The sequence below is a fragment of the Lytechinus pictus genome, chromosome 2 (genome assembly GCF_037042905.1).
Source record: "Lytechinus pictus isolate F3 Inbred chromosome 2, Lp3.0, whole genome shotgun sequence".
NCBI lineage: Eukaryota > Metazoa > Echinodermata > Echinoidea > Temnopleuroida > Toxopneustidae > Lytechinus > Lytechinus pictus.
In genome coordinates, this window is record NC_087246.1 from 36,264,737 (window position 1) to 36,280,051 (window position 15,315).

General features: G+C 35.4%; 1 protein-coding gene across 1 annotated transcript in view; it reads left to right on the forward strand.

The window, feature by feature from the left end:
* The window catches only part of LOC129254322 (synaptic vesicle 2-related protein-like), a 34,157-nt gene extending 19,045 nt beyond the window's left edge, over positions 1–15,112 (forward strand). The window contains exons 11-16 of the mRNA XM_064115656.1: positions 136–243; positions 711–822; positions 3,661–3,742; positions 5,884–5,973; positions 7,144–7,257; positions 9,400–15,112. Of these exons, the coding sequence (XP_063971726.1) occupies positions 136–243; positions 711–822; positions 3,661–3,742; positions 5,884–5,973; positions 7,144–7,257; positions 9,400–9,414 (521 nt within the window). The 3' untranslated portion in view covers positions 9,415–15,112. The remainder of the gene's footprint in view (positions 1–135; positions 244–710; positions 823–3,660; positions 3,743–5,883; positions 5,974–7,143; positions 7,258–9,399) is intronic.
* The last annotated feature ends 203 nt before the right edge of the window (positions 15,113–15,315 follow it).

The window sequence follows — 15,315 nt, forward strand, 5'->3', positions numbered from 1 at the left end:
TGAAGACTTTTCCATTTTTAATTCATCTTGTCTCTCTCATTACCAATTGCTTTTGTTTGGATGTATGATATTTTATTTGTTCACTTTTGTACATCTGCCTGTGAGAATGAAACGAACCCAAACTCCCTATTTCAGGTGCAGGAAAGACAGCGGGTGATGACATGGGATGTTTTGATGAATGTAAAACACTCACTACGGCCGATTATATTTCCCTTCTCTGGACTACGCTGGCTGAATTACCTGGTGAGCTGCAAACTACAACAGTTCATTATTCTTCTGCAATGATTTTTATTTTCTAAATTGCACAGTAGGCCTAATCGTAAACCTATGTCTAGCTATGACACTCAGTCTGTCAATTTGATGAAGCAATATCACGTAATGAACATACAGACATTTTTGGCTTGCATGCAGTGTGAAATGAGATCATAATCCTAACTTTTTTTCTAGAATGAGATTCAAGTCAGTTGGAATACAGAGTCCTCGAGTTTAAAGTCACAGATCATCATATATTCAAATTGATATCTGTATGATATTGGATGGATTTCTCTCCATTTCAGAATGATGAAGTAAAGAATGTTGTCCTATGGGCACATTCAATTTCTAGTCTTATATATATGATATATAGGTTTCATACTAATCTGCCTTTATTAGCCCCTTGCTTCTTCTCTCCACCAGCATTCTTTTGTATCTCTCGTATCTTTGAATTGCAGGACTTGTGATAACATTCCTGATCATTGAGTTACTTGGACGTAAGAAGACCATGGCTGTGGAATTCCTCTTTTTTTCTCTCTTCACATTCCTCATATTCATGTGTACATCAAGGTAAGATTGCTCATTGGTCAAACTTATGGTAAAATTCTATGTTTTTAGCATTCATATATACAGTTCTAAATAATAATAACAATGGTTATTATGACAATAAGGATTATGTAATGATATGTATTTCTATAGCTAGCTCTTAATATTCATTGTTCCTCAGCAATAAAACAAAATTTCTCTTAACCCTAAATAGACTGGGCTATTTTGACACCTAAGAAGACAGGGGGGGCTGATTCAGTCCTCCTTATGATCTCAGCCGTCGATCGCGTGATCGCCACGAAAATTGGCACGAATGTTACCAATGGCATAATCTCCAAGACTATAAGATCAAATTCTGCCAAAATCTCATTGCTCATTAATTATGCTAATTTATGCATATAATCAGAAGTTTGCTCTAATTAACTAAATAATGCCCCTAAAATGCTAATTTTTGGTACACAGACTCTTTATAGGGATCTAATTAAATGTACTGAAAAAAAAATTCAACATCACTTTTTATTTTCTTATGTATTTTATTGTTTTCTAAATTTCTTATGTATTTCTTTGTTTTTCGACCTTTCGTTTGTTATTGTTTTTTCAATGAAAATTGTCGAGGAGTATATTTTGACCATAAATAAGATGAAATTAATTGATTTTAATCAGAAAAAGGGAAAATAATGATGAATTTTGGCTAAAAACACTATTTGCATTGGATTTGTACACAAATTCACATTTTGGGTCTGCATGCACTTACGAAATATTGCGTAATTTGGAATCGCGTACCCGGGGGTCACAATTTTGGTCTCAAAATTTGTGTGAGACTTGAAAGTAAAAAGTCAGTGAGTGACACGATCAAAGAAATTTGCACAGCAGATTTATCACGAAAAATTTTGAGGGGGGGCTGAATCAGCCCCCCCCATCTTCTTAGGGTTAAATGCAAGTAACCGGGTACCCCAAAATGGTATTTTCCAGGGTCTTTCTATTTATAACTTTACAGTTTCTTTGTATTATACCGTGCAAGAAAAAAAAGTCTTGAAACCACAAATCCTGATTGAAGAAAAAAATATGACATGAATGCATAATCATATATGGCTGGAAAGAGTAACTTCTCCCAAATAATTTGATACCATATTTGTGTGGTATGTCTTCGCGCTTGGATGGTCAGTATAGTAGGTATTCTTTGCAGTGATGTAAATTTTGATTTGCGCCAAAGTAAGGCATGACTGCAAGTAGTGTCTTTAAAGTGTCTTTCATCAAGGAGGAATGTTCCTCTTCAACTTCCTCCAATTTGACCTCACTGTCATCGTTAACATTAATGGATGAAGACAATTCAGCTAGACTCTCCTGCGCAGTGACAGCATTGTCCATAGCTGTTTGCAGATTATCACGGCTGTCTTTAATCACTGATGATTCAATACTTTCTTCAACAAGAAGTTATCAAAGTTTGCTAGAAAGTCTTCTCCATTTAGTGATAGAACTTTTCCAGACCTTAAGCCTAGCATCCAGCTGATGTTGAAGTCACTTCTCAGTTGGCTTTCGTGTTCTTACATGTACATCATCGCCACCATGTGCTGTGACTTGCTTTGATTCGATAGGTTCAGCCATCTTGAATCCTCTCTTGGAACCATGCAATGATAATTAATCTTCGAAAAGAGTTTTCACTGTAGCTGCAGACTTATTTGAGAGTTCAAATAAAACAAAGGTCTCGACGGGAATTGAGAGTTTCATGTCATTTCTTTATTTTTCATTCTTTGACTTTTCAAATCCTTGAATGTTTGAGACATTCCATGAAACCTTTCCATAAGTCACTTAATTCCATGAAACCATTCCATTCCTTTAATTCCATGAGAACAAGTAAATTCCGTGAAAACTGTGGTTTGAAACAGAGTACAAGAAAGTTATAAGTACAACAGCAACATAAATCCTTTGCATCATCTACGACTTTAACCATTGTGATACAATAAATACAATCTGACTCTGAATGCAAATTATCACAATCCAGCTCAAATTGCATAGACGACCTATTTAGCAATGAAAGGATATTTGTCACCAAAATGCATGCAACTTAACCTTGACAATTGACATTCAATCTAAGTTACATAATTATGTGGCATTCATGTATTTAAAACCAACACACAAGTTGCTCATAAGATGCATGTCTTATCATCATTTAGAATAACTCTATAGCATTATCAGGTGTTTACCTTTCAAGTGATATGCATTAATTGACACACATGCTTTCTGTGTAAACTGATGGTTATGTACTATCACATTATGCATTAAACTTACTTGTGCCATGTCAGTATGCAAACCAAAGTAAATCAGTCTTTCTTGCAATATACATTCATAATTCTTAAATACATATACCGGTGAATCAATGTTTTAACTAACCTCTTTGCCTCCAAAAATCTTCTAATAAAAAGCAATCCCGTTTAGGATGCTTCAGATTGATGTAGATTTTACTCCCAAAAGAAAATCTCCAGCACTGATTCCATTTTATCACCTCTATCACCTCAGTTGACCAAGAGATGGCGCTAACAATAGAAACCTCAGGCAAGGCATACACATGACATGCACTGTGTGCACTATGTACAATATACAAAGAGGTGTGTGTGTGTGTGCTCACCCAAGCACATTACATACAGAACAAGCAGATCAATACAATTAGTCTGATCCTCAGACCCAAGGAGATTCATTTTTAAACTGTTGATGGTTTTTCAGAACAAAACAGTTTAACAATATTTTGGAGGCTAAATAGCTTTCATATCAATATTGATTTACTTGCATATCTAATCTAATAGTATATTCATATGGTGCTTTTTAAGCTTTCAATCAAAGTATATATTCTCCTACTTTTTTCAGAACGGTGTTGACAATTTTTCTCTTTGCTGCAAGAGCATTTATCTCAGGGTGTTTTCAGGCAGCCTATGTATATACCCCAGAGGTGAGAATGTGAACATATGTATAACCATGCTTTACCCTTATCCTCCCATGCCCCTCATGTTCCATAATTTTATTTAATTATTTTTTAATTTATTTGATTATTTTTTAATTCATTTATTTATTTGTACATTTATTTATTTATATACATATGTATGTATGTACGTATGTATTTATAATTTGTTTATTTTCGTCATTTTTTTATTGATTGATTTATTGTCTCGCCTGCATAGCAGAGCGAGACTATAGGCGCTGCTTTTCCGACGGTGGCGTCGTCAACATTGAAATCTTAACCAAGGTTAAGTTTTTGAAATGTCATCATAACTTAGCAAGTATATGGACCTAGTTCATAAAGCTTAGACATAAGGGTAATAGTGTATCACTGAAGATCTTGCCTGAGTTTCAGGTCACATGATTAAGGTCAAAGGTCACTTAAGGTCAACAAACTTTGGCCATGTTGGGGTTATTTGGGGAATTGTCATCATAACTTTAAAATTTTATGGATCTAGTTCATGAAACTTGGACAAAAGAGCAACCATGTATCCCTGAATATCATGTGTGAGTTTCAGGTCACATGATGAAGGTCAAAGGTCACTTAGGGTCAACAAACTTTCGCCATGTTGGGGTTATTTGGGGAATTGTCATCATAACTTTAAAATTTTATGGATCTGGTTCATGAAACTTGGACATAAGAGCAATCAAGTATCCTTGAACATCCTGTGCTAGTTTCAGGTCACATGACCAAGGTCAAAGGTCATTTATGGTCCACAAACTTTGGTAATATTGGGGGTATTTGTGGAATTGCCATCATAACTTTAAAAGTCTATGGAGCTAGTTCATGAAACTTGGACATACGAGCAGCAATGTATCCCTTAATACCCTGTATGCATTTCAGGAACATGGCCAAGATCAAAGGTAATTTAAAGGTCAATGAACTCTGGCCGTGTTGGGAGTATGTGTTGAATTGGCATCATAACTTATAAGGTTTATGGATCTAGCTCATGAAACATCGATATAAGGGTAATCAAGTATGAATGATTGTTTTGCACATGCCTTAGGTCACATGATCATGGTCAAAGGTCATTTTGGGTCAATGGACATAATATCTTATTATCAGTTGGTGTTTTCTTCTGTGAATAATTATTCATTAGCTGTTTCAAAGGAAGCACTGCTGCTATATCGAATTTCGTAATGCAGGCGAGACTGCCAGAGGCATTCCACTTGTTTATTTATATATTTATTTATTTATGTATGTATTTATTTATTTGCAGGCAAGATTAAAATAACCATGACAGATACAATAGTCTCATTACATGAGAATTATTAACTTGAGCACCAGCCAATGCCTAGGGATCACCTGAAAGAATTGAAAATTGTGTAGAGAGGTTCTGCACATTGGCTGGTGCCTACATAGAAAAGGTCAAATGATATCAGGTCATGTCCATTCGTTTTCAAAGTTTTTGTTCAACTTGCTCTGATTTCTTTATTTCTGCATCAATTTTGATCACAATTGATTCAAATGATTCTCCACAAGTGTGTTGTTGAGGATGATGGCGTCGTAGGTCATCTAAAGGTCAGAAGGTCAAGTTTTTGTTCAACTTGCTCTCATTTCTTTATTTCTGCATTGATTATGTTTACACTTAGTAAACATGATCCTTCAGTAGTACCATATGTATGTTTATGAGGATGATAAGGTCAAAGGTCATCTAGGGGTCAAAAGATCATATTGCATACTTTATTGATCGCGAAATCAGGTGAGACTCATTCGCGGACCATCTTGTTTTGCATCAAACCTTTTTTGAAAGATGAAGCCATTTTGATTGAGGGGAGGGAGATTTACTCTTAGTGTTCTATGTAATGTTATGTATAAACTTTCTGGCATTTGGTATAAAAGACAAAAAAAATAGATAAAGTGACCATTCAGCTTAGAACTCCCAATATTTTCATACAGTATTGATATTTGTTTTTTGTTTTGTTCATTTAATTTGTTGAAAGGATTTGAACTTTCCATAATGTGAGAACAGCTCTTATATAGCGGAAAATGTCCTTCAAAAGGGTCTGGAATGTATCCCAATAGTAGTTTTATTGATAAGCGAAGAGTGTATTTGTAGTATTAATGATTTGTATTCCTGTACTGTACTATAGGTCTATCCAACCACCACTAGAGCAGTAGGTCTTGGTTGTTGCAGTGCTGCCGCAAGAATAGGTGCTATCATTACCCCATTTGTGGCACAGGTAGGTTGTGACCTCGTACCTGATGAGCACTTTAACAAGGTTCCCAGTCCATCAGGGAAATAGGGGAGAATTGTTTTACTTTTTTCCAGTCAGGGAAAAATTTGGGAATTTTGATCGGCCCAAAAGTCGAAAGCATGGCAGTCAGTCAGACTCCGTTTATATTTTGTTGCATATCAAATCAACATCCATTGAATGACTGGTTATGGTAGTTTGTTAGTGTAGCCTCTTTGACTACAGTACAAGTACTGGTAGCTGTAGCACATGATCTAAATAAGGCCTCTAACTTTAAACACTAAAGCCAAAAGGGAGTAGTGCAATATGCCTCCAGAGCAGCGACTTTTTAAAATTCATCAGGGGTAAATCAGGAAATTTTGTTTTCTTGAAAAGCTGGGAACCCTGTTTAAGGGGTCTCTACACTGCACTTAATTCAGAAGACAGGGAATCTCTTGCCTTAGGGCTATGTACATTAGGATAGGCTTGATATACCCTTTCATCAAACTAGCAGAAATATAGTCTGAATTTTGCTTTAAAAACATGATCTTCATTTGATCTCTATTGAAAAATAGGAGTGTCTAGAACCTTTATGAAAATCTATTATTTCTTTGATAGCAAAAAGTGTTGTGTGAATGTTGTAAATGTTAGAAAGGTGAGAAAAGACTTCCATATCAAAATATTGCATCCAGGATAAAGGTGCATTGGTGACGTGAGGTAGTTTAGGTATCGAGATAGCACTTTCATAGGTGGATATGGCATAGTGCCTTTAAGTGCCATATCTGAGTTATACTACTCAACTATTTTTTTGTCTTTTCACACTTGTTTTCCTCTGTAAAGCCTACATTAATTTTTTTGGTTATTCAAAATGTTATTGTAAATCAAGAATGTTGGACCAACAATTTGCAGAGTTTTTGTTTTCTTTTTGTTATAAACCTCTTCTTAACCATGGATTTGCACTAAAATTTCAGAATACAACTTCATATTCAATTCAGATAAACATTTGTTTTCTTCCATTTCACATATTTCTACACTTTTTTTAACATAAATTCATACAAATGATGTAAACTCTATCACAAAATTTATAAGATTAAGTGTCTGAAGGTACTTCTTTAAGAAAAATAGTAACATCCCCAATGGAGGTTGCTAATTTATCTTTATATCTTCATATTTTGAAAGGTACTTCTTCCAGTCTCTAAGAACTTGACTGTAGGTGTGTATGGGACCGTGTGTGTCTTTGGTGGAATAGCATGTCTTTTTCTTCCCATAGAGACGAAAGGCAGGGCTATGCAGGTAAGCAAAGAAAAAAAAGAAATATTCAGAATTTAAAAGGGTGTTTCCTGAAGCTATCCGTAAATTATGAGCGATTTTCCAACAACTGGTGTTCCTATGTGTAGGAGCTACATCAGGGGCGAATCCAGGATTTTCCTAAATGGGGGGGGGGGGGGCACATTTTCCCAAGGAAAAAATTGACAAGCAAAAAAAAAGGGGGTCTTCACTTTCAAAGGGGGGGGGGGCAGCAAGAAACTTGCTATCAATTGCAAGTCTATTTTTGGTCCCTAAATCATTCCTTTGTCTTGCAATTCGGTGGATTCACAATACCGTTCGCCATCTATCGGTTACAGCGGATAGGCCGAAATTCGCAATGCCTCATGGGGAAAAAGCCAACATCTGTTGCATGCGCTAGTACTAAAGTGCATGCATGCATGCGATTATTAAGTGCTGGCCGACACGGCTCAACTGACTATGCTGTTTACTAGGGTCCAGGAGGTGGGAGAGATGTTTGCCCGCATATTTCTATGTGAAAATTAGACCATTTTTGGTGAATTCCTGCCATATGGTTTTCATTTTTGAAACATCACAGTCACCTTACAGGAAACTAGCACTGTGCGCTGCCTGCTTGCGATGTTGACCGCGTAGTTAGACAGTTTGCCTGTTTGCTGCAACCGATAGATGGCGCACCATATTGTGAATCCATCGAATTAATTGTGACGTTGTGATTGATTGCCGATCTGGTATCTGCTCCTTGCAACATGGAGTGCAATCTGATTTTTGTCTCACTTGCATATAGCAGAGTGAGACTATAGGCGCCGCTTTTCCGAGGGTGGCGGCGACGGCGGCGTCAACATCAAATCTTAACCGAGGTTAAGTTTTTTAAATGACAGCACAACTAAGAAAGTATATGGAACTAGTTCATGAAACTTGCACATAAGGTTGATCAAGTATTGCTGAATATCCTGCCTGAGTTTCAGGTCACATGATCAAGGTCAAAGGTCATTTAGGGTCAATGAACTTAAACCATGTTGGTGGAATCAACATCAAAATCTTAACCTAAGGTTAAGTTTTTGAAATTTCATCATAACTTTGAAATTATATAGACCTAGTTCATGAAACTGGGCCATAAGGGTAATCAAGTATCACTGAACTTCCTGTGCTAGTTTCAGGTCACATGACCAAGGTCAAAGGTCATTTAAGGTCAATGAACTTTGGCCATGTTGGGGGTATTTGTTGAATTACCATCATAACTCTGTAAGTGTATTGGTCTAGTTCATAAAACCTAGATATTAGAGTAATCAAGTATCACTGAATATCATGTGCAAGCTTTAGGTCACATGACCAAGGTCAAAGGTCATATAAGGTCAATGAACTTTGACCAAGTTGGGGGTATTTGTTGAATTACCATCATAACTTCAAAAGTATATGGATCTGATTCATAAAACTTGGACATAAAAGTAATCAAGTATCACCAAACATCCTGTGCGAGTTTCAGGTCACATGACCAAGGTCAAAGGTCATTTAAGGTCAATGAACTTTGGCCTTTTTGGAGGTAATTATTAGATTGCTGTCATAACTTTCAAAGTTTATAGATATAGTTTATGAAATGTGGATATAGGAGTAATGAAATATCACTGACAAGTCTTAGGTCGCATGATCAAGGTCAACTGTCATTTATTGTCATTGAACATAGTATTGTATCATTATATGAATTGTGTTTTTGCAGCACTGCTGCTATATTGAATCGCGTGATGCAGGTGAGACTGCCAGAGGCGCTCCACTTGTTACAGCTAAAGTTGATATTTGAAAATCGCAATTGATTTCAAGTGTTTTCTTGCAGCATCCCCTAAGTTAGACCAAGGGGATATTAGAAGAAATGTGTATACCCTAACTGGAAATGGTAAGTGGTAAATGGGCTAATTTTTGAAATGGCAGTCTATCAAATGGTTAGGAGATGAACTGGTTGAAGACAAAATAAGAATAGGCCATGTGAGGTGAGACCAAATGGAAAGTAGACGAGGTGGGTGCAGACCAATGGGCTATTCACCCTAAAAAGATGTTTGGAGTTTGTGGTTTTATTTGTTTTCTTATGGTTTTATTTGTTTTTTCTTATGGTTTTATTTGTTTTTCTTATGGTTTTATTTGTTTTCCTTGTTTCAGTCATCCAACCAATAACCAGTCACAATCCAGATGAATCATCATTCTTGGAAGACGATCTTCATGGATTCTATGCAGGAAAGGAATCCACCAACACAAGCCTCTCTGTTAAAGCAGCTCCAAACAGAATCAGAGGTAAACAGAATCTGAATAGGTAAAATACATCAGAATAGCATAGGAAAGAGACATTGAATCTGTTTTTTATGCTATCGTCTGAGTCAACGGCAAGAATAAAAAGTAAGCAACTTCAAATGATATAACATTGGTGTCGACATTCAACATCATGCTATTTAGGTTGGTGGATGAAACAGTTTATCGCATTTCCTCTGAACTAAAAGTTCACTGCTCAAGACTTCACCAGTGATCTTTAAATAGAAACCAAAGAAGTCAGACTGCAAGTTGTGGCTTGACTATCCAGACTCTAGAAGTACAACTGAATTAGGCAGTATGCAACTATGCCATGCATGCTTTGATTTAAAAAAAAAATCAAACAGTCATTTTTATCAGAGAGAACTATCAGAACATTCCACGTCTAATGTCACCAAAGTATATTTTCAGTACTGCTCAGCGCCCGACATGCCAGGGGCCCTAAACACAAAGGTTAGGGATTGATTGTAAAATTGATTTGTATGCTTGAATGTGCATGGAGATCAATACAATCAAGTGTTCAAATCAGTCCCATGATCAAGTGCTTGAAGCTATGTATACAAGAACAAGGGCACCGTTTCATGAAGAGTTGCAACTGTTGTAACTTTACCATTATGGCACCTACCATGGTAACCTTGATTGTGATTGGCTGCTGAACCCTGTTGCCGTGGTAGTTGGCATAATGGCAAAGTTATAACAGTTTTAACTCTTTATGAAACGGGCCCGAGATATTGAACTCCAAATGTTGCAGTGGAAATTCCTAGAAAAATGTGATAATTAATGTCTCAATATCACTCTCAATAATTATGTTATCCTCAAAATGAAAATTAGAATGTGATGCTCTGTATTATAGGTCACGCATGTACCATATGCAATTTAACTTTTATAAGTTTATTTGTAACTGCCATAGAGTGAAATGTAAATGAATATCTTGTATTCTTTCAATTGTAATGGTATTCATGAATTAAGTTTGGCAACTTTACATCAGTAAGGGCAATACTGAAATACACATTGACTGCATGTAATTAGAGGCTGCAAGATTTGATATTTTGGGGAATCCAGATAATGAAAATGGAATTGTCAGTAAGTCCAGGGTAGCGCTAGTATTTATAACCAATTTAAAAGATCTTCCACTTGAAAAAGAATGCTGAAGATGAACAGAGGGTTATTTGTAGGTCTCCATATCTGAATTTTATTTTCACTTATGGAATGAAAAAGAAAAGAAAATTGGTACTGAATGTTAGTTGTAAATGTACTTTAGATCAATTTAAAAAATATTTATTATTAAATATTCATGACAAAATATTAAATTTTGTCTCGTAGAAATGAAAAATGAAATATTACAGGTCAACATATAAGATTTCAAATTAATATAAAGATTATGTTAATTTAGCATGATTCATTTGACACATCTCACACACTTGAATGTATTTATCCAAAGCAAGAAAAGGCAATAATATATATCTGTATGTAAGTGGATGTTGAGCTTTCAGTAGAATGGTGTTTCTAGTAGTACTAATGTTGGGTGTGTGTTTTTGATAGTATGTGGATCTAGTATGTATATTTTAGCACCGAATGGTCTATGTTTATACAGTAAATGAGAATTATGAGATCTATGTTTTGCTTATATGTACTGCCAAAAACATATGAATGTAATCAAAAGTTATGTTTATATGACAAACTGGGCCCTTAATCTTTGTTATGGGTAGCCAAGATTTGCTACTGTGTATTGACAACTATTGAGCTGTAAAGCTTTAAAGCGACCTTCCATTGACAAATCATGGGGAAATCAAGGCTACTCTCCGAACAGAGAAGGGATTCAAGCCTTTCACTCGGCTGCATGCCTGGGGGTGTTATGTAATAGACGCCGGCTTGTCTGGGAGGTCTAATATAGGAGAGCAAGTTAGTAGACTAACCAACCAGAAGTAAACTGCATGTTTTCACTTGATACTTATAACTTCTTCACAGAGGTTATTTATTTTTGTTTAGCAATCAAGAGACCTGCTAAGAGTCTAGAACTGCGACAACCCGAAGTAAATAACGATCACGAGTTCGGTCAAATTTGTGCTGTCCAAACTTTTATCGTATTAGTCCGACGGGCTCCCATGACGGACGGATTATATTATGCAAGTCAATTGGCCTTTCGCAAATTTCGTACCGATTCAATTTCCCCATGATTTGTCAATGGCAGGCCGGTTTAATAGCAGTGTCATAGCTTGCAGGCCAAGTAGACACATTCTACTTTCAAGGGTAATAGGATGAACATACATAGGGATTTGTAGCAACTAAATAGGCTATTGGAGTCAACATTTGAAGGAGCAGTTTTGAGAGCTTTCCTCCAGCTTCAAATGTAAGGATGTGTATTAATCTGGTGCTTGCTCCTGGCATCAGAGATGCATGACCTGAAAGCGGATTAGCCCTCAGTGAGGTATCACTCACAAGAGAATTTCAATGAACGACCATTTTATGGTATCTTTTACCTCATCATATGCTGTTTGTTATAGGAGATTATAAACTGCTCGTGGAAGCTCAGCAAATCGTTTCGATCGTATCCATCAGAGTTTGTATAAAGATTGTTCATTTTTTATGTCACAAAAATTACATGCTGTGCAGGCATCCTGTTCATACATACCTATGACATTCCTATGGTAACTTACATGTACTTCATAGTTGCTTTGATCTGTAGGACTTTGTATACAGAATAGCATGAAAAATTGTCTTTGTATCTTTTTTTTTTTAATTCATCAAAAACTGCAGAATGGCAAGACCAAATCTTGCCAATCAGAAATATTCTACCATGTGGCTTAATATCCTGTATTCTATATTAAAGTCTCAAGAACTTCTTTTTGTCTCACTTACCTATTAAATCCCTGCTTTGTACTCACTTAATGTATGTAGCGCCCAATAGGATGAATAGGAACTAATGTGAATACATTTTATTTTTTTAAGAAAGGAAGTTGCACACTATGCAAAAATAGTTAATGCTTTTGAAAGGAGAATAATACTCTTCCAAAGGACCTGTAAATATAGTACACGTAGCAGTGGGCCCAAGGATACTCGTGACACAGCCCATCAGCATTTCACATGTTTAAAGACTTGATATGTCTTCACCTACTTCATATCAAAGCATGTTTATCTTGACATTTCACAATACATTATTCAGGCCAATGTGAGAGAAATATTAGATATACTTCAAATCTATCTATAAATCAATTAAGGCAGTCTATTAAGATATTATCCAACCTTATCGCACACTTGGAACTATTGAAACTGGTCATATTACCTGTATTGATTTTGAGGGTCATTGGAAAGTTGGTCTGGGATTTGACCAGTTACTCATGATAATTGTTGATAAATGGTTTTATGAAGGTTTTCGCATAATACAGAATATAACAAAAGATTGTTTGTGTATTGCACTATGAGATTACGATATGAATACTAATCAAATATTGGGATGGGTAAATTGCACACATTAACAAGTTTTTATTTTCACAAACATGTAAGTTAACAGTAATAATATATTATTATGAAATAAGAGTGAAGTATTATATGAAATTGTCAGTTTGCAATGATGGAGATTTATAAAATAACAAGGATTTATACTGCTAACATTAATATAATAAAATAATCCGTGTAATTTTGCTTGGTAGGTTGCATAAATAATAGACATTCGGTACCTTCAAAACAGTCCAAACACATTCTTAGGGGGTGATAGAACTTTTACATGGGTACCTTCTGCATCCACATATAGAAGTAAACTTGCATTTAATAGTCGATCTTCCATAAGTCAAATATTTGCCCAAGCTGAAGCATTTAAAAAAAAACCATATGCAAGATATGCGTTAATCCTGGGTTACACTGGAACCGAACCAGCTCCGAATTTATCCGAATACACGTATTCGGGAGTATTCTGTTCTCCCTCCCCGAATGCAAGAAAATTTGGGAGGGATGCGGAACATTCTTGGAGGGATTTAACTCGTTTTGAAATATTCAAAACCAGCTGAATAACCTCCGATATGTGGCCACAACAAATTTCATTCGGGCCACATTCGGGATGTATTCGGATGGAATTTGGTTGGATTCTGGGAGGCATTCGGTGTGTTCTGGGCGGGCAATTCTTGTTGATTAGTCTCTGATTTGGGGAACTCCATGAATCAGAGATGAATAGGTTCCGAATCCATCCGAATCGGGCTATATTCGGGCAGAATTGGTCTGAATTTATTCGGGAGAATTCGGTTTTGGTGTAACGTTGGCTTAATATACCTCTTCTAAATCAAATCTATTCCCAGGCAACCAGATTTCTGTGAGTCCAAAAGGTTTGACTAAGGCAAAAGTACCTGTAGTTCTTTACTTAATGTGTATTATTTGTTTATAAATGTTAATTCCCAAGGTTCTAAATGTGTCAAGCTGATTATAGTCAAAGCTGAAGTAACTAATTTACAATTTAGATTTTCATATTTAGATGCACGTACAGAAATCTTTAGCATTTGCTTTTATTCTTTCTATCAAATGTATAATGAGTTTTTAATAAGTATGTCCATGGGAAAATGGATTTACAGGGTATAGTTTGGTGTATGGCTTGTGCAATATTATAATTAATGGTATATTTTGAAGTAGTCTAGCTTGTAGAGAGAAAGTAAATATTTGGTTGATTTATTTTGTAATGTAGATAAGGTTCTGGGTTTTATTGACATCTGAGGTATGGATCTACATTCTTCAAGAATGTGAAGGATGTTAACATAAAATAAACACATTTTCAGCTGAGCATAAACCATTATTTGAAATAAAACCCTTTATAATAGTCAAGCAGCTTAAAAAATAGTATTTATTAATAGGATAATTGTTGTATTTTATTGAAAGTAAAAATTGTTTGTGTATTTAAAACCTGTATGAGTTATGTGTCAAGGGGAGAAGTGTGACTAATTAGCTCCAACAGAGGATTTAATATGAGAATATAATTCAAAGAGATATGAAGCAGTGAGTTATGTAAACCCCTGAAGAAGTATATCTACAAGAATGGCTTCAAAATGTTTGAAAGGTATTAATATCATAAATTATATGTTTTTCCCATAGCCTAAATTACATACTGAAGTAAACTAAAACTTAGGATGGTATTTGGTTAAGTGTAGGTATTTTTATAAAGGAAAACATTTGTGTACAGGGCTGGTATTCGATGCAATACTTAGATCAAGTATAATGTAAATTTTGTACTTTGTATTTTTGGTTTGCAAGAAATATGTTGTAAATGATATTTAATTTAGTATCATAATTCACTGTGTGAAATCAAACTTAATTAGATATATTGTGGTGTCACACTGCATGGCAAGCAGTTAACATGGAGCACCAAAAGTTACATCATCATAATTCTACACAACACATATGAAAGATTGCATTATATAATGTACTCAAATTTTCGACATCCTACGTCTCTTGCTGAGTTCCACTATGTATGACAATATTTTAGTGTTAATGTGTAGATTGATCAGGTATGTCTATGGAAATGCGTTCATATACACTTTGGTAGTATATTTATTATATTTGTAATAAAGTACTTATTATAGAAATGTCAGATATGTCTACAAGTTTGCTGGTTTAATTTTAATCATTCAAATGATCGGTGTGTGACTGAATGTTACAAGTTTTAGTGTTGAGGGTCAGTGAGTGTTAACATTCAGCGAGAGCAGTTGTAGCCATGTTGAAATTAAAGAGGGGAGGGTGTATTCATACAACTTCAACTTCAGTATGGTGACAATTCTTCAGTATGACACATAT